We start from the raw sequence: 26,020 nt of genomic DNA on the forward strand, positions 1-26,020 counted from the left end.
CTAGAAAGAGAAAGAGAGAGAGATAGAAAGAGAGAGAGACAGACAGAGAGAGAGAGAAAGGGAGAAAATCTCCCATCCTTTCACTGAATTGTAATAAGCCGTCTTGCTCACCCCACTCCTCCGGAAAAGATGAAATACATCATAGGAATAGGAGGGTAAGTCATTTCTCCCTTTCCTTCCTTTCCCTTTCCCTCTTTTCTTTCCCCTTCCCTCCCCCTTCCCTTCCTTTCCGTGTGAAACAGACAAAACTGACCTCCGGAAAAAGGCCCAGCGGTCCATCGGAGTTTGCCCTTTCGAGTTTGGGTTGGCTTTTGTTCCTTTTTTTGTTTTCTTGGAAATGTATTCATTTTTTATTTTTTTTAGAATAGGATAGAATTCTTTATTGGCTAAGTGTGATTGGACGCACAAGGGATTTGTCTTTGGTGCATATGCTCTCAATGTACATAAAAGTGTACATTAAATTTCCATTCTCGACGCTTTAAGCGTTGATTCCTTAGTTTGCTTCAGAATTTCTGTGATGTTAACGCTTCGCGCTTTCGTTTATTTTTTAAAATTTGATCAGAGAGAGAGAGGGAGAGAAAGTGGGGGGGGGAGTGAAAGTGAGAGATATTTTTTTTCGTGGGTCGATAGATAAGGCGTTCATTCCGAGCGGGGCTTAATAAATTCAGTTTCCCGAGGATGAATTTGAAGGTTGCTGGCGAAGGCAGGGAGAACAAAACGGATAAGAGAAACCCAGATAGGGTTGAGGTCAAAATTCAGGCGCTGAAATCTCTCCAGACGTTGGTTGGTTTATATGCGTTCATTCATTCGTTCATTCATTCGATTTCTACAGCCGCCTATTTCAATGAATGAGTCCGAGCGGCTTAAGAATTCAATGTTGCTGTTGGATAGGCTGTGAAGGCTTGGAAGTGACGGGATTTCTGGAAAACGGGAATTGCGATCAGGATTGGATGAAAACAAGAAAAAAAAATATATCCCTAACTCTGCCAAGAAGCTACAAAGATAAAATACAGAATTATAGCGTTGGAAGGAACCCTCGAGGTTTTCTAGTCCAACGCTCCCCCACACCCCGCTCAGGAATAAAATACGTTTTTTAAAAAAAAGTTTTGAAAACTCTTGGAAGAGTTTCTCTTTCAATCAGACGGGAAAATATTTTAATCGGGATAAACGTGGAAGGGACCTTGGAGGTCTTCTAGTCTAATCCTCTGCTCAAGCAAGACAAATAGCCGTTTTTAATATACATGGTTAGGCTGAGTCTCTTCCAAGACAAACAATTATTACCTTTTTGGTCACTGATGGCCAGGAGAGAAACCAGGGGAGGGTCTTGCCCGCTGGGGGCGGACGGGGGGGGGGGGAGCTAATAGAACAAAGGCCATTCTAAGGCTTTGCCGCCAGCCTCTGATCTCATTGACAAAATGTATTGATTTGTTACATTTATCGGGGGACTCTGGGCTGCTTATGGGCCCGATACAGCAATCTTCTCAAAACTTAAAACAAGTTAAGACAATAAATGTAACATTCACCAAGAAATAGCTCTTCTGGAGTGTTGGGTCCAATGCAAGCTTTTATACAGGAAATCTGCAGAGGATTTTGCAAAATTAAAAAACAAAACCGGATAAAAGTGTTATCCCTTCAAGCTCTTCGCACTGTAAAAAAAAAATTGTCGTTTCTTGGCAGTTTAAGCAACATGAAGTTAAAAGAGCAGCGGCAACATTTGCAACAACTGTGTTAAAACAGTGTCTGGGTTTTTATGCGTGTTGCGTAACCTCAGACCGAGGGGGTCTTCTTGTTTTTTTTAAAATTTTATTTGCATTTATATCCCGCCCTTCTCCGAAGACTCAGGGCGGCTTACACTATATTAAGCAATAGTCTTCATCCATTTGTATATTATATACAAAGTCAACTTTTATTGCCCCCAACAATCTGGGTCCTCATTTTACCTCCCTTATAAAGGATGGAAGGCTGAGTCAACCTTGGGCCTGGTGGGACTCGAACCTGCAGTAATTGCAAGCAGCTGCTGTTAATAACAGACTGCATTAGTCTGTTGAGCCACCAGAGGCCCAGCTGTGGAAAGCCCCACCACCCTTGTCTCCAAATGGGCCAGTGGCATTGAAGCTCCTTGAGGAGAAAGTCCCAAAGATGCTTCTATCTCCCCTCCTCCCTCCCCCGAAAATTGGACTTTCTGTTGTTTTTTTCTTTGAAGAGGTTTCGCTTCTCATCCCAAGAAGCTTCTTCAGTTCTGACTGAAGAATGGTGGGGAAATGGCTTCAAAGAAAAAAACAACAGCAAAGTCCAGTTGCTTCTTGAAAAAAACAAAACAAAACACCTTTGGGACAACCATGACCTGGATGGCCGAGAACAGAAAGTTTTCTGAGGAAGGCAGTCAGGGCTACTGGTTAGATGGGATTTCGTGGGGGGGAGGGGAGAAGAGGGGCTGATGCCGTTTTTCACCCTAGTCTCCCTCCCTCTCTTGTAGGAGAGCCAGATGGATGTATGCGGGCTGGTCTAGGGCAGGGGTCTCCAACCTGGGTCCCTTTAAGACTTGTGGACTTCAACTCCTAGAGTCCCTCAGCCAGCTTTGCTTTGGGAGTTGAAGTCCACAAGTCTTAAAGGGACCAAGGTCGGAGACCCCTGGTCTAGGGGATCCCCGAATAAAATAAACCCCTTTTTCTCAAACTTCCTTTAAAGGCAGAATGTTGAGCGCCATTTTTGTATAAATATTTGTTTTATTGTTTTATATCACACATTCCATTTCTATATTGAACAGTGTGCTTTCTAGATGTCCCAATTTTTTGGGGGTGTGCGCGCGCATGCATTTTACTCTTCCGTTTTCAATTTGCTGTCAAGGCAAATTTTAACAATTTGAACTGATTCCCAGAGACCAAGAGCAGAAGACTCCCCCCCATCCCGCCCCCCCAATACAGGTTGCCAAAGAAACAAATAAATAACCCCCCCTCCCTCCCTGTAGCCTTCCCTTTTCCCAAGAGAAATCGCCCGCTCCAAGCTTCAGAAACAGTCGGGAGGGAGGGTAGTTATTATTCCCTCTCCCCGTGGGCGTTAACAGTCGCCCCCCACCCCCCCAAATTGGCCGGCCGGATGGAAAAAATACCGATGTGGACTTCAAAAGAAAAGGTCTCGTGGCAGAATGAAGGAGAGCCAAGCCCAGGCAGCTCGGGAGGAAGGGAGCTTTTTTAGCCGTTTATTCCCGTAGATTTTTTTTTTTTTTAGAAAAAGGCCCAGATTTTAATATTTTTCATCATTTAAAAAAAATGCAAGAAGAGCTCTGAATTTTGTAAGGGAGATGGGAGGCAAAGACGTTTAATAAATTAAGAATAAAGAAACTTGATTGCAGAAAATATGACTTCTGTAACAGAGTTGTTAACGCTTGGAACTCATTACCTGACTCCATAGTCTCGAAACCCCAAAACCTTCAACCAAAAACTGTCTACTGTTGACCTCACCCCATTCCTAAGAGGACTAGAAGGGGCGTGCATAAGAGCACAAAAGTGCCTACCGTTCCTGTCCTATTGTTCCCTTCATTATATCAAATTAATATAGCTGATGCATATTTTTTTTACATATATATATATATATATATATTTATTTATTGGCCAAGTGTGATTGGACACACGAGGAATTTGTCTTGGTGCATATGCTCTCAGTGTACATAAAAGAAAAGATACCTTCATCAAGGTACAAGGTATATATATATATTCTTCATATGTTGTTTTATTTATGACAACGTTTGTGTATACTGTTGTGACAAAATGAAATAAAAAAGAAAGAGAGAAATGGATGATACGCCTTCACACCCCCCCCAAACGGATGCAACAGCATAGGAGGGCTCGTCCACTCAACCCCGCCCCACATTTTCTCCTGTCCCCCCCCGACGCCCCCAGCCCCAAATCCGATACGCTCCCTTGCACCCCCCACTCCACCGGTCGCTCTTTGCATTAAAAGCCATTAACGGGGTTCAGAGAAACAAAAGGAGACCCCCCTCCCCCCACGTCCAGAATAAAGGGGAGGGGGCCTTTTTTCCTCCCTGCCTCCCCCTCCCTCCCCGCTCCGTTCTTCCCGCCTTCCTTTCCCGCGCCCGCCAAGCTCATTCAAAAGAAAAGCCGGGAAGAGCAAGAGAAACAAACAGAACGTTTAACCGACAGGGCGGGAAAGTCCGTTCATTCATTTTTAATTTGTCATTGCGTCATGGCTTTCATTCATCCCCGGAGCCAATCCGGCCGCGCGGCCCACCGCCGGCCGGCCAATCATCAACGCGCTGGGGGAAAGGCGCGCGCTTTTTTTTGTTGTTTTGAATTGGCGCTTCTTTTTCCTCCCTTCTCTTCTTCCCGCCCCAGCAATAGGACTACTGCTCCCATCTTCCCCAGCCGAGAGCATCCAAACCCATTGGGTGGGCTCCGGATTTATTTTTTTTGGGGGGGGGGATGGGGAGGGCTCCCGGTTAAATTTTCTGCTTTGTTGCTTGCTCTGAAGAGAGAGTTCAAACCTGGATTTAAAAAATGAAGGAAGGAAGGAAGAGAAAGAAAGAAAGAGAGAGAGAGAAGGAAGGAAGGAAGAAGGAAGGAAGGAAGGAAGGAAGGAAGGAAGAAAGAAAGAAAGAAAGAAAGAAAGAAAGAAAGAAAGAAAGAAAGAAAGAAAGAGGAAGGAAGGAAGGAAGGAAGGAAGGAAGGAAGGAAGGAGGAAGGAAGATACTCCATCGTTGGAACTGAAATAAAATGTGTTTTTCTAAAAATAAAAATAATTCAAAAAATAACCGGTGTCACTCAGCATAAAAGAGCTTTTACAACTTTTATTGTTAAAAAACGGAACATTTAAAGCAAAGGATTGGCATATTTTGGGCCCCAATCAGTAGCTTTCTGGGAACACCACTTTTAACAGATTAACAGAGTTGGAAGGGACCTTGTGGATCATCTAGTCCAACCCCGCCGCCCAAGCAGGAGGCCTTACACTTCAGACATCAATTAATAATACTGGAATAAAATTAGTCATAAATAATAAGTCTAAAAAGGTTTCATAAACATTACATCTTGTCTGAAGAATGATTTGGAGTTCCAATGGGAGACGGAATGGCACAAGAATAAATACAAATGAGATCTAGACAGGAAAGAAGAAATATTTATTCCTAAAAGCAAAATAGTTTGCCTTTAGAGGGCTCAGGCTGCAGAGAATTGGGGTACAGTGGCAAACGTTTTCAGGGAGAGCTTGTCACGTGTTGATTCTGGGATGACACTTGAGGGGCGTGTGTGTCTGCGTGTATAGGCATGTTTATTGTGAACATGCCATTCCGCTGGGAGACCCAATTTAATTAACTCTGTGTTTGCAGACCTTATCCTTTGATATGTGGATTAGGATCTGGGTAACTTATTTCCGGGTTTGAGGAAGTCTGCTAATTTGATTAATTTGGAGACAGAGCATTGTTAATATTTCAAGGGGAAGATGAAAACAGCGTAAAGAATAAAATACATTTGGATATAAAACCTCTCAAAATATTAAATGTATTTATTGAATGCTTATGACTAATTCTTTTTCAAATTTATTACAGTATTAAGTATTTATTTACTTCATAGGATTATTTGTTTATTAGAACAGTACTCTTTATTGAGTCTGAAGCAGTGTGAAACTGCTGAAAAACTAAAAAAGGAATCTTGGCACAGTCTAATGTACCTGGAGAATTATGGGATGGAAGAGAGAATGGTGGATCCTATATGAATGCTGGCCAAACATGAGCTACTTAATAACTGAGTTAAGTGTGTTGAGTGAACACAAGAGTGAAGGGTTTCTTGCAAGTAATGTTTTCTCAAGCTCAAGCATATCTAAGATGCATGGATTTCAACTCCCAGAATTCCCCAGCCAGCATTCTAGCCAGGGGAATTCTGGGAGTTGAAGTCCATTCAGATGTTGACTTCTGTTAAGATGAAGTCTGTTAAGATGTTGGTCCATTGAGATGCTGAAGTCCATTCAGATATTGGTCCATTAAGATGTTGAAGTCTGTTAAGATGTTGAAGTCTGTTCATATATTGGTCCATTGAAATGTTGAAGTCCATTCAGATGTTGGTCCATTCAGATGTTGGTCCAATCAGATGTTGAAGTCTGTTAAGATGTTGGTCCATTCAGATGTTGAAGTCCATTCAGATATTGATCCATTGAAATGTTGAAGTCCATTGAAATGTTGAAGTCCATTAAGATGTTGCTCCATTAAGATGTTGGTCCAATCAGATGTTGAAGCCTGTTAAGCTGTTGGTCCATTGAAATGTTGAAGACCATTAAGATGTTGAAGTCCATTCAGATATTGGTCCATTCAGATGCTGAAGTCCATTCAGATGTTGAAGTCTGTTAAGTCCATTAAAATGTTGAGGTTGAGATGCATTGCTTGAAAGCTCTTTCTTTCTGAAGTAGGTCCCCCTACAAGCCAGAGAGTTCTGGGGCAGGCAGAGAGAAGAAGCTGGTCTGGGATGGATTCCTGGGGATGTTTGGGGTCCTTGATTCTTGAAGGCAGGAGAAGCTCCAGCTTCTTCTAGGAGAAGGCCACCCTGGTCCTCATCTCACCCCTCGGCTCCTTCCTGAGTTGCTTATCCTAATCTCGTTTTTGCTCTTCTGCTCCACCTTCCTTCCTCTAGTGTGACCAATGGGGGCAAGACCACTTTGACCAATAGACTTATCCAAGCCCTCCCCAACTGTTGCGTGGTCCACCAGGATGACTTCTTCAAGGTAGGTTGAACTTTCTGCCTTGGGTTGATCTTCTAGGGGTTGAGTGAATGGAGAAAGCTTGGCCAGGTACCTCCAGGGTGAATCTTCTTCCTCCTTAGGAAGCCAAATGTGATTAGCAGAGGTGGGTTTCCAGGGCGTCTCAGTTGAAAAAAATGGGAGATTGGGATGGAACCAAGCACAGAAACTGCCCTATTGACTCCAGATTGATGGACCCACGGTCAAAATTCCCCCTCCCCAGTTTGGGGGGGGCACAATGGCTAACGTGATTAGGGGCAAGAGGACATTTTGAGACCCTTGGCCCAATCTGACTTGTCTTCCCACTAATGAACCATAAATACCCCTAGTCTCTCTATAAATCAGTGGTATAAATCAAGTTTTCCAACCTTGGCTATTTTAAGAGATGTGGACTACAATTCCCAGAATTCCCCAGCCAGCTATGCTGGCTGGGAATTCTGGGAGTTGAAGTCCACGCATCTGAAAGTAGCCAAAGATGAACAACAGTGATATAAAAATAACTTGCCTTTTATCCACAGGTCGTAAGAAATATACAGGTGATTTCATTTGGAAAAATATAAATATAATTATATATAATATTTATAAATATAATCTAAAGAAAATAGATTGATTGGCATGTCTACATATTTGACAGTGGGTTTGTCCCACCCACCCCCTTCCCAAAAAAACTACCTCACTCCCCTTCTTCTTTTGAGCCCACCCCCTGTAAGGATTTCCTGCAGTGAATGGACATAATAGCAGAATAAATAACAGAGAACGAAGGGACCTTGGAGGTCAATTAGTCCAGCCCCCCCTTCTCAAGCAGGAGGCCCTATAACATTTCAAATCAGGGGCTGTCCAAACTCCTCTTAAAAACCTCCAGTGTTTTAAAACCAAGTCTTCTGCCTTCCCTCTTTAAAAAAAAATCAAATCAAATCAAACCCAAGCGAATATATTGGCCTTTTGGGGAATTGTTCTCTGCGTGTAGCATGCTACTGTCCCTCGATATATATGTGCAAATTTTCAAAACTGTGCCTAGTTGAATGGTGTATAGCTGAAGTTCGTTTTGTGCATTGGTATGCGTGTTGGATTTTATTTCAGAGGGGAAAAAAAAGAAATTAGCAGAGAAAATGCAAAGGGTTGCAAATTCCAAATATTTCCCTTCTTGAGTCCTTTTATTTCCCAAATTACCCCTTTCCGGTGCTCTTAACTTGCCGGAACCTCGTTCTCGCCCTTAATCTAATATTTTCTCTACGTGGCCCACAAACCAGCCGTCCGTCCAAATGAATTAATCAGGAGCTCACTTAACATAGCTGGTGTGTCGGATAAGACATGCCTGTCTCGATAAGGGTGCCTATTTTTGCCAGTGTGTGCCTGGCTGTCACAACTCTGTCACTTGCAAAAATAGGACGCCGAGAGGCCTCCGTAGAGATTGACAGGGCATGTGACATTGCCCAGTGAAGGAAAGGCAAGTAGATAGAATCATGACAGAATAGCACAATTGGAAGGGACCTTAGAGGTCTTCTAGTCCAACCCCCGATCCAGGCAGGAAACGGTATCTCATTTCAGATAAATGGCTGTCCAATCTCTTCTTAAAAACTTCCAGTGTTGAAGTTTAGCTTGGCCAAATACAGCAGGGATTCGACCCGTTTCCCAACCTTGGCAACTTTTAAGACCTGTGGACTTCAACTCCCAGAATTCCCCAGCCAGCCATGGGAGGGTTGAAGGGTCAACATCTTTTCTATCTTCCCGGCCCTTTTTTCCCTACACTTTTCTTTCCCTTTTCCTTCTGTTTTTTTTATTTTTTATTTTTTATTTGCATTTATATCCCGCCCTTCTCCGAAGACTCAGGGCGGCTTACACTATGTCAAGCAATAGTCTTCATCCTATTTGTATATTTATATACAAAGTCAACTTTTATTGCCCCCCCAACAATCTGGGTCCTCATTTTACCTACCTTGTAAAGGATGGAAGGCTGAGTCAACCTTGGGCCTGGTGGGACTTGAACCTGCAATAATTGCAAGCAGCTGCTGTTAATAACAGGCTGCATTAGCCTGTTGAGCCACCAGAGGCCCTCTTATTTTTCCTATGATTTGCTTTTGCATTTTTTTACAAAACTAAGAAAAAGATATAGTCGTAACTCGTAATCATTGTAAAGTGGATCAGTTTTATGACCTTTTTTTTTTTTTTTGCGGGAGTTGTTAAAGCAAACCCTGCAGCGGGTTTTGTTAAAAACCTGAAAATAGATGCCATTTTGCGGGGAGAGAGGGAGCAAAACCGTCGTAAAATATACAATCACTCTGATAGTGGGACAGTCCAACTAGATCAGGGGTCTGCAAACTTGGCTCTTTTAAGACTTGTGGACTTCAACTCCCAGAGTTCCTCAGCCAGCAAAGCTAATCCTAACCCTAACCCTAACCCTAACCTGGCTGAGGAACTCTGGGAATTGAAGTCCACAAGTCTTAAAAGAGCCAAGTTTGCAGACCCCTGGGCTAGTTTGAAATATGCTCCCCCCCGTTGCCGAGCAAATGAACTGTGGTCATTTGATTGTGGGGGTAGGAAGTGACTGACAGCCAAAATTTTGAATTGGCAAACCTCCCCCCCACACTCCAAGTAGATCCTTTGTAACATCAATCAGTCACTAAGCGATCAGTCATAAGTCGAGGACTGCCTATAACGATCGGATTCTGAGATAGAAGCTAGGGCAGCCATACCTTCCCACAGTACATGATTAAAATTCCATCCGAAATCGACGAAGTCTCATTCGTCATCTTCAGGCTTCAGCTTCGTGCTTCTGGGAGCAATGCTTTGCTCCCAGAAGCACGCTCCCAGAAGCTCACATTGCTCCCAGAAGCACGAAGCTGAAGCCTGAAGATGACGAATGAGACTTCGTCGAAACGTCGCCAAGACACTTCCAATTTTACGCGGGAGAAAACCCGAATAACCAAAGACCTATATATATATATATGTAAATAGAATGAAATGGAATAGAATAGAATAAAATAACAGAGTAAGAAGGCACCTTGGAGGTCTTCTAGTCCAACCCCTGCTTAGGCAGGAAACCCTACACCACTTCAGACAGATGGTTATTCAACATCTTCTTAAAAACTTCCAGTGTTGGAGCATTCACAACTTCTGGTGGCAGGCTGTTCCACTGATTAATTGTTCTAAGTGTCAGGAAATCTCTCCTTAGTTTTATATATATATCCCTATCAGCAGTAGCCTTCATTGAAACGAGCCATTCCCTGACTGAATTTTGTTCTCTAACATCTTATATTCGAAGATGTGGGTGCAGCGTTTCCGAGGCATTGCCCCCCAAATTCCAACCTTTTCTTGCCACTGAAGTGGGACACATAATAGATACTACACAATCCATACAGTAGTAGATTAATTAAGGCTATTTAATTGATCAATTAAGGCTAATAAAGGAGAATATTCGTAGCTCGGGGTTGAAAATGAAGGGGGTCCTTGGTGTTCTCTGAGCTGGGTGGTTTTCTTGGAGACGTTTCTTGACCCAACTAGATAACAACATCAGTGCTCTGGTAATGAAACATCTGCAAGAAAACCACCCAGTTTAGAGAGCACCAAGGATCCCTAAGAGTGTTTTAAAGATCAAGAGAAGAGGAAAAAGGAAGTCAGAAACTTCCAGCTACCATGTTTTCCTGAAAATAAGACCCTGTCTTATATTTTTTTGAACCCCGAAATAAGCGCTTGGCCTTATTTTCAGGGGATATTATTATTTTGGGGCACATGGAGCAAGATGGGACTCCTCTTGCCATCTTACCTGATTTCCAGCTCTGCATTTAAATATTTTTGGGGAGGGCTTATTTTTTTGGGGGGGGGGCTTATTTTAGCGCATGCACTCAAAAGCCCGATTGGGCTTATTATCAGGGGATGTCTTATTTTCGGGGAAACAGGGTATTATTTCAACTACTGTTTCTATAATAGTTACAATACATAGAAATAGTCCTGAGGGCAACTTGTAAAAAGTATATAAACAGAGAGCAAACCCTACTTCCTTCTAGCACTGATAATGTTACCTAGTCTGGTCATGAAAAGTCTGCAAGAAAACCACCCAGTTCAGAGAGGACGAAGGAATCTCCTCTTCCTCCTCCTCCTCCTCCTCCTCCTCCTCCTCCTCCTCCTCCTCCTCCTCCTCCTCCTCCTCCTTCTCCTCCTCTCCTTTGCAAATCCCAAGTCCTTCTGTTACTGATGGTATTCCTTAGTTGGGTCACGAAACGTCTGCCAGAAAACCACCGAGCTCAGAGACCCCCACCAATAAAACAAATCTACTCTATTTAAGCAACACGCCTTACTATGTATTATTTGTTCTTTCTGGTCCCCAGTTGCCAATGCAAGTAGTGTAAATCCATCTGATCCTTTCAGATTGCCCTGGGGCCAGAAAAATCAAACCTGTCGAGCAATGACTTAAAACGAAATATCTGTTCTGACCCAGCTCCCCAAACACGACCAAACCCTCTAAAGTGAACTCAAGAAATCCCTTTTTAGAAAATTTCTCTCTCATCACAGGCTAACAAGTCCAGCTGGCTGGAAGATGAATAGTTGCCTGCCACATCTATTCATCTCCGCCCCCTGCCTTTTATCCCCAGAGCTACGGTGGGGCTTCGCTAGCAGCGGTGGCTCTTCCGTCCCAAGGACCGGCCCATAGATTTCCACTGCTCTCCTCTCCTCTGCCTTCTGCGCATCCATATGTTAGGCACAGGACCCAGCTGTTCCTCTCTTCCTCATCAGCCACCTCCAACCTGGGGGCTGTTGACTCTCCATCTGAGGACTGATGGACTGGCGCAGGATCCGCCTCCCGCTCTCTCTGTCTGTCTGGCAGCTCCATTCCCGCTTCCCCCTCTGCCACGCCTCCTCCTCCTGATTCGGCTGCTGGAGGGTCCGGTGGCCGACAGGCCACCACATTATCTTACTCAAATAAACCAGCCAAAGTCCATTGTTGTACTTTGTTGTACAACAAAGCTGTGAGACCATGATGCTCCATGCAGTCATTCTAGCCCAGTGGTTCTCAACCTTTATAGTGTTGCAACCCCTTTAATACAATTCCCCCACGATGTGGTGACCCCAACCGTAAAATTATTTTCGTTTTGAATTTATCGCGCCTGAAGCCGTATTGGCTAGCGATCTGAACTGCTTGCAATTGCCTTGAGGACGGAGGCATTAAAGCGGAGACTCCTCCCCTGTTAAGTTTATCGCGCCTGAAGCCAGATTAGGCTAGCGATTGGGAGTGATTGCCGCTGGCTTGAGAGGGAGACATCAGAGCAAAGATTTCTCTCTTTTTTAATTGATCGCGCCTGAAGCCGAATTCGGCTAGCGATTTGAAGAGCCTGCAGCTGGCTTGTGGAGTCGACCATTGGAGCGTGATTCTTCGACTCGCAAGTATACTTCCCATATTTCCGATGGTCTTAGGCGACCCCTGGCAAATTGTCATTCGACCCCCAACGGGGTCCCGACCCACAGGTTGAGAACCGCTGTTCTAGGCCACTTTTGGGACGTGGGGTGGATGGTTGGGTGTTTTGCTCAGACAGCACTTGCCTTTGCGTGTGAGTGTGTGTGCATATGTGCGTTGTGTGTGTGTCCAGGCTGTGATCGGATCTTAATTAACTGATCAGCCTGCATTTCTAGCATTGTTTTATTGATCAATATGTTTCAGCCACAAGATCAAATACAAGTCGGGGAAGACGGCTTTAAGCAATGGGATGGTAAGAACGGTGTTCCCTATAGGATGCAGTAATGTATATTTTCCTAAGTATATATATATATTTTTATCCCTATTCTATCATTATTATAAAAAAACAAACAAACAAACAAACCCGAACCTTAATAGTAAAACTTAAATAACTTTTCCATAAATTCACTTCTTTAAATTATACACTTTCACACGGAGTTTCATATTTTTTTTTTTAAACGGGCGTTTCCACGATGTTCTTTATATGAAGCTGTTTCTTCTAACTAGTTTTGGCTTCCCTCGATATGGAGGCGATGGTCAACACCGTGAAGGCCTGGATAGAGAACCCCGTCAAGTTTGCCCGGTCGCACGGAGTCAGCCTCTCGCGCCCATCGAAGGTGCCCGACTCGGACGATATCCACATATTGGTGGTGGAGGGATTTCTGCTTTACAACTACAGGTAGAGAGAGAGGGGCCTGGCACGTTTCAAACAGGATGTGCCCTTGAGTGTTTTTTTTAATTAGTTCTTGGGTCATTTTTGTTAAAGTTTTGTTAAAAAACTTCCGGCTTCTGAAGTTTGCACGGCAGCCTTCATATACGACATTTATCACTCTCCAGTTTTCCTGTTTTTGCAAAATGATTATGGTTAAAGGAGAGTAGTCCAAATTTTCTCCTTCTCCTTCTTCCCCACATCTGTCTCTTTCTCCTCCTCCAGCTCCTCCTCTTCCTTTTCTTTCTCCTCCTCTTCTTCTCCTCCTCCTCCCTTCTTCCTCCTCCTCTCTCCTCCTCTTTTTCTCTTCCTCCTCTTCTTCCCCTCTTCCTCCCTCCTGCGTCCTCCTCTCCTCCTCCTCCTCCTGTTCCCCTCCTTCCTCCTCCTCCTTTCTCCCTCCCTCCTCCCCCTCCCCTTCTCATCCTAATGAACAATTCATTAAAACAATTCATTCTCCAAAGCACCTGAGGGTAGAACAAGAAGCAACGGGTAGAAACTAATCAAGGAGAGAAGCAATTTAGAACTAAGGAGAAATTTCCTGACAGTTAGAACAATTAACCAGTGGAATAACTTGCCTGCAGAAGTTGTGAATACTCCAACACTGGAAATTTTTAAGAAAATGTTGGATAACCATTTGTCTGAAATGGTGTAGGGTTTCCTGCCTGGGCAGGGGGTTGGAGTAGAAGACCTCCAAGGTCTCTCCCAACTCTGTTGTTGTTGTTGTTGTTGTTGTTGTTGTTATTATTATTATTATTATTATTATTATTATTACAATACATTCTTTCTTATTCCTCCCACACATTAATATATTCATCTGTTATAAAACAATTATGCTTCCTCGGTTAGCATGTTATTAAATCAGACAGTATTTTTGAGAAGGGTTTAACTGTAGCTTCATCAGAGCACAGGGGAAGAGTGTTGCTCAATTTCTCTGCTATGCATTACAAGTAGTCCTCAATTTACAACTGATTGCTTAGTGACTGGACAGTTAAAATGGTCATTGGGTATGCAACGAAATTTCATTTTAATGTATGCTGATTGTACATTCAAAGTGACAATAAAATTATTCTAAGACTCTAATGTTTGCTTAACAACCACTGCAAAAAAGGCCAAATCAAATCAGCCAAGGTCCCATACTGTCCTGTTTAATGACCGCCATGAGTTATGACCGTAATTCAGGGCTCAATTATAGTCATAAGTCGAGGACTATCAATGTATTGCCATACAATGCCAATGTATGGCAACCAGAGCTCTGATTCCATATTTTTATCTTTCCAGTATTAAGCTGTGGAGATTTTAGCAGGAACCAACAATTTTTAAAAAAATATTTATGTTAAACTCTTAAAATATGTTCAGCAAATGAAATTGTGGGCGCGTCCTTGGTCTTCTGTGGATTTTACTTTAGTCAGTGAGTCAAAGAAATAAATGAACCTTTTCTGAAGAGTTTTCATTACGAAGTGATTCACAAGTTAAATGAATGAATAAAAGAATGAAAGAATGAATATAAATGAATGAGAGAATGAATGAATGAAACAATGAATGAAAGAGAGTAAAAAGAGAGGACCTTTCGCCGCGAGCTGAAGACGTATTTGTTTACTCTCGCGGGACTGGCTTAGGAATTTTATATCTTGATATTTTAAGGGTTTGAATTTTAATTTTTGATACAAATTTTAAGGGGTTTTAACTGTTATAATTGTTTTAGAATTGGCCAACTGTATAATAAGTTTTTTAAATTTCTTTTTACCTGTATATTGTGTTTTATTTTATTGTGGCTGTGAACCGCCCTGAGTCCTTCGGGAGAAGGGCGGTATAACAATCTAATAAAACTAAACTAAACTAAAACTAACTAAATGAATGAGAATGAATGAAAGAATGAATGAAAGATAATGAATGAATGAGAGAATGAATGAAAGAATGAATGAATGAATAGAATGAGTGAATGAAAGAACGAATGAATGCTTGGATGCTGAAACTGTACGGATAGTCCTTGACTTGCGACCACAATTGAGCCCAGAATTTATGTTGTTAACTGAGAAATTGGAGCTTTGACCCATTTTGCTAGCCACAGTTGTTAAGTGAACCACTGCAGTTGTGAAATTAGTCACACAGTCTTTAAGTGGAACCTGGCCATTGACCTGGCTTGTTAGAAGGTCACAAAAGTTGGTCATGTGACCCCGGGACACTGCAATCGTCATAAATATGAATCAGTTGACAAGCTTCCGAATGTAAATCATGTGACCGTGAAGATGCTGCAATGTACCGTTGTAAGTACCGTTTTAACTTTGAACTGTCACTAAGTGAACCGTTGTAAGTTGAGGACCAGCTGTACAAAGTATCACAAAGGAAAATACCCATCTTTTGAAGTCACTTAACAATCAGATGCTCACTTCCTTACCAACAATTTCTTCTTGTGATTCCAATTTTGGAAATCACTGTTGCATGGTTCCCCGAAGGAGAAATAGAGAATACATGTTCTTAAAGGCAGAAAGTAAGCCCCTGTCTTTGTTAACAACCTCCAGCAGATGCCTGAAGTCTTTAGAGATGGAGATTTTGTATCCATTCGGGAAGACTGGGCCAATCTATTCACAAACAAAACACCAGGACAGATGGATTGAACAGTATCTTTAGGACATAATAGGATTAACCCAACACCATTGAAATAATAAAAGACACAAGGCTGACTACATTTCACAATCCCCAGGAGCATCTCAAAAAATCCACCCATTCCTAAGCCACCTTAGGAACCCCAGAAAAATTGCTTCTGTCACTAACGTTTCTGGCAACCAAATAAATAGAGTCTCGGCCTTCTTTCCTGCAATTAGCCTCCATTTTATTTCCAGCGTCTTTCTCTCGGTATTTTCTTCCCACATTACCTTAACACTGCAAATATAGATGAGAAACTGGATTTAGCAATAATCCAGCTCTGGCTGCTATCGCAACCGGGGACTTGACAGTTGGCAGCTATTAATTTTAAAGACTATAATCTCTGCTAGGTGACCGAGCCAATTACTGTCCAGCTCTAATGCAATGCAAGGCACACTTATTTTGCGGCTTGTTGGTTATTTGATTTTTCCGCAAAACGGTTGAACCACGGCAATAGCCCAGCCATCTTAACATCTGTGTTCTTAAATTGAGCTGTGCGACTCCTTTAACTGCATTTAAAAGGTTCAATCGTTGCAACCGGATCAAAATGTGTTAATCTGAGACTCATCCAAGCAACTTCTTCAGTCAAAAATAAAAAAAATAAAAAAAAATAAGATAATTGTTGGGATGTACCGACTCTTTTTGCCGTACCAATTTCAGGAATCCAACGTCTCCGATTAACACGTTTTGGTTCAGATGCCACGATTTAACCGTTTGGCCGAGGTGATTTGAGTCTTCCTTGATCTATTGCCAATACATTTTGGGGAGAAACTCCTGAGGTTAATAATAATAATAATTTAATTTTTATACCGCCCTTCTCCCGAAGGACTCAGGGCGGTTCACAGCCAAGTAAAAACAACAGTAAATAAATGCAATACAAATAAAATCAATAATTAAAAAACTTATTCAATTTGGCCCCGATTAAAAAATACATTTAAAACCATAAAACCCATTAAAATTTAAAAACCCAATAATAAAAATTCTATGCCAGTCCTGCGCTGAAGAATAGATACGTCTTCAGCTCACGGCGGAAGGTCCGAAGGTCAGGAAATTGTCGAAGTCCTGGGGGAAGTTCGTTCCAGAGGGTGGGAGCCCCCACAGAGAAGGCCCTTCCCCTGCGGGTCGCCAGCCAACATTGTTTGGCTGACGGCACCCTGAGGAGTCCCTCCCTATGAGAGTGTACGGGTTGATATATATATATATAAAAGAACTATAACTGTTTTATATCAGATGAATATATTAATGTGTAGGAGGAATAAGAAGGAATATAACGTTTTCATGAATTGTTCATTAGGATGAGAAGCAAGGTTTCCCAAGGTTGGTCATTTTCAGATGGCAGGACTTCAACTCCCAGAATTCCCCAGCCAGCATTGCAGGACTTCAACTCCCAGCGTTGCTGGCTGAGGAATTGAAGGAATTGAGTTGAAGTCCAGCCATCTGAAAGTTGAGAAACACAGATCTGGAGCAACCCAGCAGCCCTTTGTGTTTGGAGATCAGGAAGTCTCCTGAGTGGTGAGAGGTTCCCAAACCCTGTGGGGAGAAGAGAAGCCTTGCAGGACTGGCCACATGCGGCTTGGGATTCCAACCCTTGAAAGATGCTGCAGAGTTTGCCAGTCTCTCCAATAGAGACTGTCTGGGAGCAATGCCTTCCCTCGACACCAAAACTGGGAGGAAAAGAAAGAAGAAGAGTGGGGGCGGGGAAAGAAGGAATTGGGGAGGAGGAGGTGGAGAAGAAAGAAGAAGAGGAGGAGGAGGAAGAGAAGAAGAGGGGGAGGGGGAAGAAGGAAGAGGAGAAGAAAGAAGAAGATGAGGAGGAAGAGAGGAGGGGGAAGGGAGGGGAAGAAGAAGAGGAGGAGAGAGGAGGAGAGAAAGAGGGAGAGGGAAAAAGGAGGAGGAGGAGGAGAGAAGAAGAAGAAGAAAAGGAGGAGGAGGAGGAAGAAGAAGAGGGAAGAAGAGGAGAAAGAAGAAGAGGAGAAGGAGAAAGAAGAGGAGGAGGAGAAAGAAGAAGAGGAAGAGAAGGAGGAGGAGGGGAAGGAGGAGAAAGAAGAAGGAGAGGGGGAGGGGAAGATGAGAGAAAGAGGGAGAGGGGAAAAAAGGAGGAGGAGAAGAAAGAAGAAGAAGGAACAGGAGGAGGAGGAGAGTCCCTGACTCTCTGCCTAGCTAATTTTTTATTTAGACTGATGAAGTTGCTTGGATGAGTCTCAGGTTAACGAATTTTGGTCCGGTCACCACAATTTAACCTTTTAGATCAGGGGTCTCCAACCTTGGTCCCTTTAAGACTTGTGGACTTCAACTCCCAGAGTCCCTCAGCCAGCAAAGCTGACTCTGGGAGTTGAAGTCCACAAGTCTTAAAGGGATCAAGGTTGGAGACCCCTGCTTTAGATGAAAGCAGTCGCTGCACTCAATTTAAGAACCCGGACGGTAGGATTTTTCCTGTTTTGTTTTAATGCGACCGGAACAAAATCCAGGCGAGTTTTTCCCTCTGGGCTGGTTGGTAGAAGGGTATAAAAACAGTGCCCTCCTCGACCCGCTCAAAAGCCAGCTGGAGGCCTTTAAAAAGGTTGGGATAGGGACAGTTGGGAGTTATTTTGAGACTTGACGGAGGGGGGGGATGGCTAGCTGCTGTAATCCTCGAGTTACAACTGTAATGGAGCTGGGCGTAAGCCATAATGGTCATAAAACGAGTGGGACGCGTAACCGATCCCATTTCATCCCAATTTTTGTGACCGTGGTGAACGCTGCAAGTCGTAACCACGAAGCCATTGTTCGCTACGGTTGTGGGTTTGCCAAAACTAAAAATAAAGGTAGTGTTGTGTCTGCGCTCCCTGAGCTGAGCCCACTGCCAGAAAGTGACTCGGAAAGTGAGGGGGAAGGGCCATCAGGACTTACCTCTGGAGCACCGGCTTCCCTGGCTCAGCTCCAGGAGCCAGAGGCAGGCCAGGTGGAGGAGATAATGAGGCCTCCGTCCCCTGACTCTTTCCCCTCCCAGGCCATGCCTCCAGACCCAGCTGATGGCAATCAGGCCTGGCTGGACCCTAGGTTTTGTAGACAGGAGAGGCGGGAACAACAGAAGCAGGGGTGGAGCAGGCCTAGGAAGTGCTGAGTCATGGAGCCACACCCCACAGGATATAAAGGCAGCAAGGGCTGCTATGCCTCTTCGTAGCAGGCAAATCAACTGCTTGACTAGAGCTGAAGTACTGTTTGTTGACTCATCGGCATCAAGGGAGATAACAGAGATACTTGGTAGACACTCGCTAGTTTGCTGCCAGAGCTGATAGTGCCAGCTAATTAAGTCATTGCTTGGACTGAGGCGAGGGGGACAGAACAGGTAGGTTTGGGAGAAACCGTTGTAAAATGGGGTCATGTGACCATGGAATTCCACCCCCCAAATGACCACAAATGTAACCGTGTTGCCGAATGCCTCCAGTGTGGTGGGGGATCATTGGATCGTTTTTCAGATAGTTCATAATTCTGAACAGACGCTAGGCCGAGGACTACCTCTACATGGAAGTACCCCAAAGAATTATATAAATGTTCAATTATGAGGATAGATGTGCAATGGGTAAAATTGAAAAGAAATTGAAAAGGAAGTATATATTAATAGAAAATCGGGGCTCCTCGGATACCAAACAGAGGAAATATTGGACAACAAAAGAGAAAGAAAGGAGAGAGAGAGAGGAGTAGAGGGTAAGATAGGAGAGGAGAGGGGGAGAGAAGAAGGGAAGAAAGGGAAAAGGAGAGGAAGAAAGGGTAGAGGAAAAGAGTAGGAGAGAAGGTTAGAAATGGGGAGAAGAAGGGAGGGAAGAGGAAGGAAGAAAGTAGGAGAGGAGAGAAGAAGGTAGGGAACAGAAAGAAAGGAGGCGAAGGACTGTTGTAAAATGAGGGAAAAGAAAGGGTAGAAGAACAACCACGAATGTAATCAAAAAAATTTTTTTCTTTATGCTTTCTTTAGAAACTATATGTATATGTGTGATCAATTATGAATAAGAGAATATATATTTATAATATGTGTAGCTTTGCTGGCTGAGGGATTCTGGGAGTTGAAGTCCACAAGTCTTCAAGTTGCCAAGGTTGGAGACCCCTGGACTAGAGGACCTCCAATTCTAGGATTCTGTGATTCTCTGCCGAATGTGAAAGACTCCGGTCGTGTTTTCTTTCCCGTAGGTCTCTGGTGGACCTGTTTGATAAGCGCTACTACTTGGCCGTCCCTTATGATGAGTGCAAACGGAGGAGGAGGTAAGGACCATTTAGCGATCTGAAGCGTAGAAGGCTAAACTGTCGCTTCTCACCCAGGGGTGAAATCTACTTACCTTCCTTACTGTTCGGAAGTGCGTATGCGCGCAGGCCTTCTGTGCATGCGCAAAAACTTCAGCCCATGCGCGGAAGGTAAAATACACATTACTTCCTGTTTAAAACCAGGAAGTAATGACACCCAGGCAGGTGGGCAGAGCTTTGCTCCGCCATCGCTACCGTATCGCTGAACCACCGGCCATGATCGCTACCAGATCGCGCAATCCGGTCCGATCCGGGAGGATTTCACCCCCTGCTCCCACCAACTGTTCCTTGGCAGTCACGGACCTCGTAGAAAGAGGAGGATTTTATACGGAGGTGGCATTCCCAAACACCTCTTGGGGAAACAGATAAATGAATTGATGATGATGAGGACGACGATGTAGATTGATTAGAGCCAGGGGCGTCAATTAATTTGTGACCTGCAGCCATTTTGCAACATCTGTCCCAGTGCCCAGCTGGCAGGGTGGCAGTTCATGGCAGGACATGGCTGACCAAGGCTGGTGCCCATCACAAGCACCATATTGGGGAAGCCAAAAAGGACAGGATATATTTAACGTAGAGGGTCTGGTCAGGAGACCAGGTAAAGCTCTCCTCTCCAGAAGCTCCCCTCCAACTGTTTATTTATTTATTTATTATTTATTAATTAAATTTTTATACCGCCCTTCTCCCGAAGGACTCAGGGCGGTTCACAGCCAAAAAAAAACAAAAACAATGAATAAATACAGAATAAAATCAATAATTAAAAAACTTATTAAATATGGCCCCAAATTAAAATGCATTTAAAACAATAAAACCCACTTTAAATTTAAAACCGAATAATAAAAACTTCTAAAAATCCTATGCCAGTCCTGCGCGAATAAATAAATACGTCTTCAGCTCGCGGCAGAAGGTCCGAAGGTCAGGAAGTTGATGAAGTCCTGGGGGAAGTTCGTTCCAGAGGGTGGGAGCCCCCACAGAGAAGGCCCTTCCCCTGGGGGCCGCCAGCCGACATTGCTTGGCTGACGATACCCTGAGGAGTCATTCTGTGAGAGCGCACGGGTCGGTGGGAGGCAAACGGTGGCAGTAGGCGGTCCCGTAAGTAACCAGGTCCTAAGCCATGGAGTGCTTTAAAGGTGGTAACCAACAGCTTGAAGTGCACCCGAAAGACCACAGGCAGCCAGTGCAGCTTGCGCAGGAGTGGGGTTACATGGGAGCCACGAGTGGCTCCCTCTATCACCCGCGCAGCTGCATTCTGAACCAACTGGAGCCTCCGGGTGCTCTTCAAGGGGAGCCCCATGTAGAGAGCATTGCAGTAGTCCAGGCGAGAGGTAACAAGAGCATGAGTGACTGTGCATAAGGCATCCCGGTCAAGGAAGGGGCGCAACTGGCGGATCAGGCGTACCTGATAAAAAGCTCTCCTGGAGACGGTCGTCAAATGTTCTTCAAAAGACAACCGCCCATCCAGGAGAACACCCAAGTTGCAGTAGCTGTAGGGATTAGATCCATGGGCTTAACCTTACTATTTATTTATTTATTTATTTATTTATTTGATTTTTATACCGCCCTTCTCCCGAAGGACTCAGGGCGGTGTACAGGCAAAATAAAACAAGCAATACAAAATACAATTAAAATGCAATTTAAAAAACTTATTAAATTAGCCTGAGAATTTAAAAAATTACCTTACACTAAAAACCCCATTTAAAATTAATAAAAATTTACCATTTAAAATTCAATTCAAGCCAGCCCCGCGCGAATAAAAAGGTGTGTCTTCAGTTCTACTAGAAGAGTAGCTTTGCTGTGGCCAAAGAACAAAGACTGCTGGGCCCAGAAGATCTGTCCCCTGCAGAGTAGAGGCCTTGAGTGGTCTAAACTGACAAGCCAGTGGACTTTGAGCCATTCTTCTCCCCAGCTTGACCTTGGCAGATCTTGGCTCCATGTTTATGCTGCAATTCCAGGAAGAGGAGGAGGGTTACTTGCCTTGCCGGTTGCAGCTCTTAAAATTTTGAATTTGATGGATTGTTTTGATTTGGGTGATTTGTTGATTATTCTCTAGTGTACAGCTGAACAGTTTGATTTTTCTCTCCTCTCCTCCTCCCCTCCCCTCCTTTCCTCCACACGTATCCCCTTTTCCTCTCCTTTCCTTCCTACCTCCTTTTTCCCTCCCGCTTCCTCCCTCTCTCCCCTTCTCTCCTGCCCTCTCCCTCTCTCTCTCTCCCCTTCCCATCCCTTCCTCCTCCCCTTTCCTCTCCTCTCCTCCACACCTCCCTCCCTCTCTCCCCTCCCCACCCTCCTCTCCTTTCTTCCTCCCTCCCTCCCCTCTCCTCTTTTTTTCCCCTCTTTAGTACACGTCAATACACCGTTCCTGACCCTCCTGGTCTATTTGACGGTCACGTTTGGCCCATGTATCTTAAACACCGGAAGGAAATGGAGGCCAGTGAAGTCAACGTTGGTAAGGAACTTGACTGTAATGAAGAAGGGTTGGGTCAAATAAATGTGACTGAGCGGAGCGCCAGAAATCCGATCCAGGAGCCCTCAGGCGATCGCTTTTACGACAAACTATTTTGTATCAAATATATTTTGCTGATAAAGGAGACTAGTATAGATCTATTTCAAGCTATTTAATTCTCACCCGCTAGCCATACCTTTATTCAGATTCGAACTTGGGCTACCTGCATATTAGGCAGTTGTATTAACCTCTGAGCCACAAGTTCTCCTCCCTTTATCAGCTGAACCAAGGGAGAGATTAAGTGTTTTTCTGTCGAAGCACCTGGCGTATATACTGACAATACAAGTAACCCTTGTTTTATGTTATATTTTAGATTATGTTTGTTAGTTACAATACCCTGTATTCTGTTCTGGGAAGTCTTGGGGGGGGAGGAGGGGGGAAATGGGGGGGGGGAAGGGGAAGATTATAAATTGATTGATTGCCATTGTACAGGAATAATGGTAGAATTAAACAAGTTGGAATGGTGTAAAGTCGGGACTGCTCGGTAACCACTCCCGAAGGGAAAGGGTAAGGAAAGAGGAGTAAAGAAGGAAGAAAGTAGGTAGGCAGGTGGGTAGGTAGGAAAGAAGGGAGGGAGAAGAAAGGATAGGAGGAGAAGAAGGAGAAGATAGAGGGTTAGAAAGGATGGTAGTGAGAAGTGGGAAAGAGGTGGGGAAGTAGGAAAGCGAGGAGAAGGATGGTGGGGAAAGTCGAAGAAGGATGAGAAGGGTAGAAAGGATTAAAGGGGGGAGTGGCAGTCGAGCAGCCCTGATTGAGTATAATTTGAGTATAGGATCGATTGTTGGATAAGTGATTGTATTGTACACTGGTCAAATTGTGGGAATTATTATGGGAAATAAAAAATTTTGCCCTGGGGAAAACAACAACAAGAAGTAACCCTTGACCTTAGAACCACAACTGGAAGCAGAATTTCTGTGGCTAAGCAAAGCCGTTGATAAGGGAGTTACCCCTGATTTAACAACCTCTTTTGCCATGGTTGTTAAGTGAATCACTTGCTCATTAAACCAACCCAGCTTCCCCGACTGACTTTGCTTGTCGAGGAACGATGGCTATCACACGATCCCGTGATGCTGGAACCCGCATAAATACATGCCAGTTGCCAAGCAAGAACCTCAGTTTTTTTGGGGTGACTGTGAAAGACAGTGTGATGGTTGTTTTTTTCAGTGCTGCTGTAACATCAAACTATCGCTAAATGAATAAGCCAAGGACTATGACTTACTAAGGGGCGCGGTGGCTCAGAGGCTAAGACAGCTGAGCTTGTTGATCGAAAGGTCGGCAGTTCGGCGGTTCAAATCCCTAGTGCTGCCGTGTAGCAGGCTGAGCTCCCGTTACTTGTCCCAGCTTCTCCGAACCTAGCAGTTTCAAAAGCACGTAAAAATGCAAGTAGATAAAAATAGGGACCACCTTTGGTGGGAAGGGAGCAGCGTTCCGTGCGCCTTTGGCGTTGAGTCATGCCGGCCACATGACCATGGAGATGTCTTCGGACAGCGCTGGCTCTTCGGCTTTGAAACGGAGATGAGCACCGCCCCCTAGAGACAGCAACGACTAGCACGTATGTGCGAGGGGAACCTTTATCTTTATGTTTTTATGAGTTACTAACTGTACAGTAAAGCCAACAATGTGGTCCATGGAGATTCTCAGCCATCCAGGTCCTGGTTGTCCCAAAGGTGCTTTTTTCAAGAGGCAACTGGACTTTCTTGTTTTTCTCTGAAGACGTTTCGCTTCTCATCCAAGGAGCTTGGGGAACGGAAGAATTTATACTCCTTGCAGACAGCTGCAAGGATCTTCAGCCAATACAACATATGTGCACACTTCAAACCTAAGAATACATTAAGGCAGAAGCTAGTCCTGTCAGGCCTGGAAACCATACTGACTTTAGGGTTCCAGACGCTGCCACATTTTTCCCCTGAGGGGAAGAAGGGGGGTTGAGGGGTATGGTAACATTCTTCAAGCGGTCAAGGTCGGATGGTGTTCACTTCTGCAGGAGGAGTGGCGAGAAGATATTCGAATGAACTGGGAGAACGTGGGACTATGTGACCAGCAAAGGGGTCAGGGGGGTGGGACTCTTGGGGTTTGTATAACTGGGAAAAGAATCCGGAAGTTCAGTTTTGGAATTTCACTCATCGTGTGCCAGTTTCCTCGTGCTAGTAAAGAACTCTGAAAGACAATGGCTTCTGAGTTTTTTTTATGCAGAAGAGGTTTTTCTGGAACCATGACATGTCCACCCTAAGGACAAAACACCCGGACACAAACTGAGCAACGTGGTATATGCAGCACAATGCAGTGAGCCATGTGCAGATCTGTACGCTGGGAAAACAAAACAGCCACTTCACAAACGCGTGGCACAACCTAGGAGAACAAACCCACCTGGACTATATTCAGCAGTCCACCTGCATTTGAAAGACAAAGGTTGTTCTTTTGGAGATAGCAAAGTCCACATTTTGGACAGAGAGGACCACTGGTTTGAAAGAGGGGTCAAAGGGGTCATCTACGTCCAAATTGAACAGCCTCTGTCAACAGAGGGGGAGGGATATGACAACATATATCTCCATTCTACAACACGGTCCTTTCAGCAGTTCCAAGAAGGCTCCACCCCCATTTGCTCTACTCAGGTGACCCTGGGGACATAGACAAACCTCCAAGTGGCCTCAACGACTCTAAAGAGGATGCAGATGTCTAGTTGTCTGCAAGGAGTATAAATCTTTCCAATCCACCACCCGTCCAGTCAGAGCTGAAGAAGCTTCTTGGGTGAGAACCGAAATGTCTTCAAGGAAAAAACTTTTGGGACAACCATGACCTGAATGACTTGAGAATCTCCGTAGACCTTTAATCTTGAGGACATCTCCTTGAAACTTTTTCTAGAAATGACACTGGAAGCATCGTGTTACCTCTTGACTAAATACTGGGCTAAATCTCTACTTCTGCCTGTTGAAAATTCACTCTCAGCATAATGACATGCAAACGTGGTAATTTCCCCCATTCTTATTTTCAGTTTATTTGGACGGGCTGAAGTCCCGAGATGATCTTTATCTGCAGGTCTTTGAAGAGATTCACAACACGCTCCTGAATTCTTCATAGGTGAATACATTCATGATGGATTCGTTGGGAAGGGGAAGGGGAGAGAGAGGAAGGGATTTCTACCTCTTTGCAATAAAATAGTTACCTGTTTCCATGGTTTAGATGTTAACGTCTTACTCTTTGCTTTTCAGGATCTGTGGGAAAAGATCCATGTACAGATTTGATGTAAATACATTTTTTTAGCAGAAGCATGGAGGACTGACTTTTTCCAGCACCGGCTGGAGACTCTTCCTTTAGGAAGCAATTTATGTATATAATTGAATGCTAAGATGACTTATTTACCACACAACTGTGGGCAGTTGTGTTTTTAAAAATAATCTTATTTTATATGCTACCAATCTTATGTTTTTCAGCTGCGTTTTTATACCTGGATGGCGTTTGTAAAATACTACTGCTTAGGCCCTTTAGCAGGAATAGCTTCTGTAACGGCGGGATTTGTGTAATAAAGACCGCAATGTATATTCAATAAAGATTTGAGAGATTTCGTATCGTACCCACTACAAAGATGGTATGAAGTCAGTTTTAGTCATTCCAGGATTAAACAGTTCTCCTCCCAACAGAATTTGATGGATGGACACGATGAAAGAAATTGGATGATTCAGCTCCAGTGTTGGGATGCGATTGT

At 44.0% G+C, this 26,020-nt stretch overlaps 1 protein-coding gene across 1 annotated transcript; it reads left to right on the forward strand.

The window, feature by feature from the left end:
- On the forward strand, positions 1-26,020 carry NMRK2 (nicotinamide riboside kinase 2). Its single transcript, XM_058163732.1, has 8 exons — positions 1-155; positions 6,633-6,723; positions 12,392-12,440; positions 12,695-12,866; positions 19,704-19,775; positions 22,154-22,260; positions 25,310-25,395; positions 25,527-26,020. Exons 1-7 carry the CDS (start codon positions 130-132, stop codon positions 25,393-25,395), a joined length of 603 nt encoding a protein of 200 aa, XP_058019715.1. The 5' UTR covers positions 1-129; the 3' UTR covers positions 25,527-26,020.

Source organism: Ahaetulla prasina, chromosome 1 (assembly GCF_028640845.1).
Source record: "Ahaetulla prasina isolate Xishuangbanna chromosome 1, ASM2864084v1, whole genome shotgun sequence".
Classification (NCBI taxonomy): domain Eukaryota; kingdom Metazoa; phylum Chordata; class Lepidosauria; order Squamata; family Colubridae; genus Ahaetulla; species Ahaetulla prasina.

What these genes read in the sequence shown, in the direction of transcription:
- NMRK2 (XM_058163732.1), top strand. Translation starts at nt 130, where the DNA reads ATGAAATACATCATAGGAATAGGAGG. An exon ending in TACATCATAGGAATAGGAGG is followed by an intron (nt 156 to 6,632) that starts GTAAGTCATTTC and finishes TCCTTCCTCTAG; the next exon opens with TGTGACCAATGGGGGCAAGA. An exon ending in TTTCTGCTTTACAACTACAG is followed by an intron (nt 12,867 to 19,703) that starts GTAGAGAGAGAG and finishes TCTTTCCCGTAG; the next exon opens with GTCTCTGGTGGACCTGTTTG.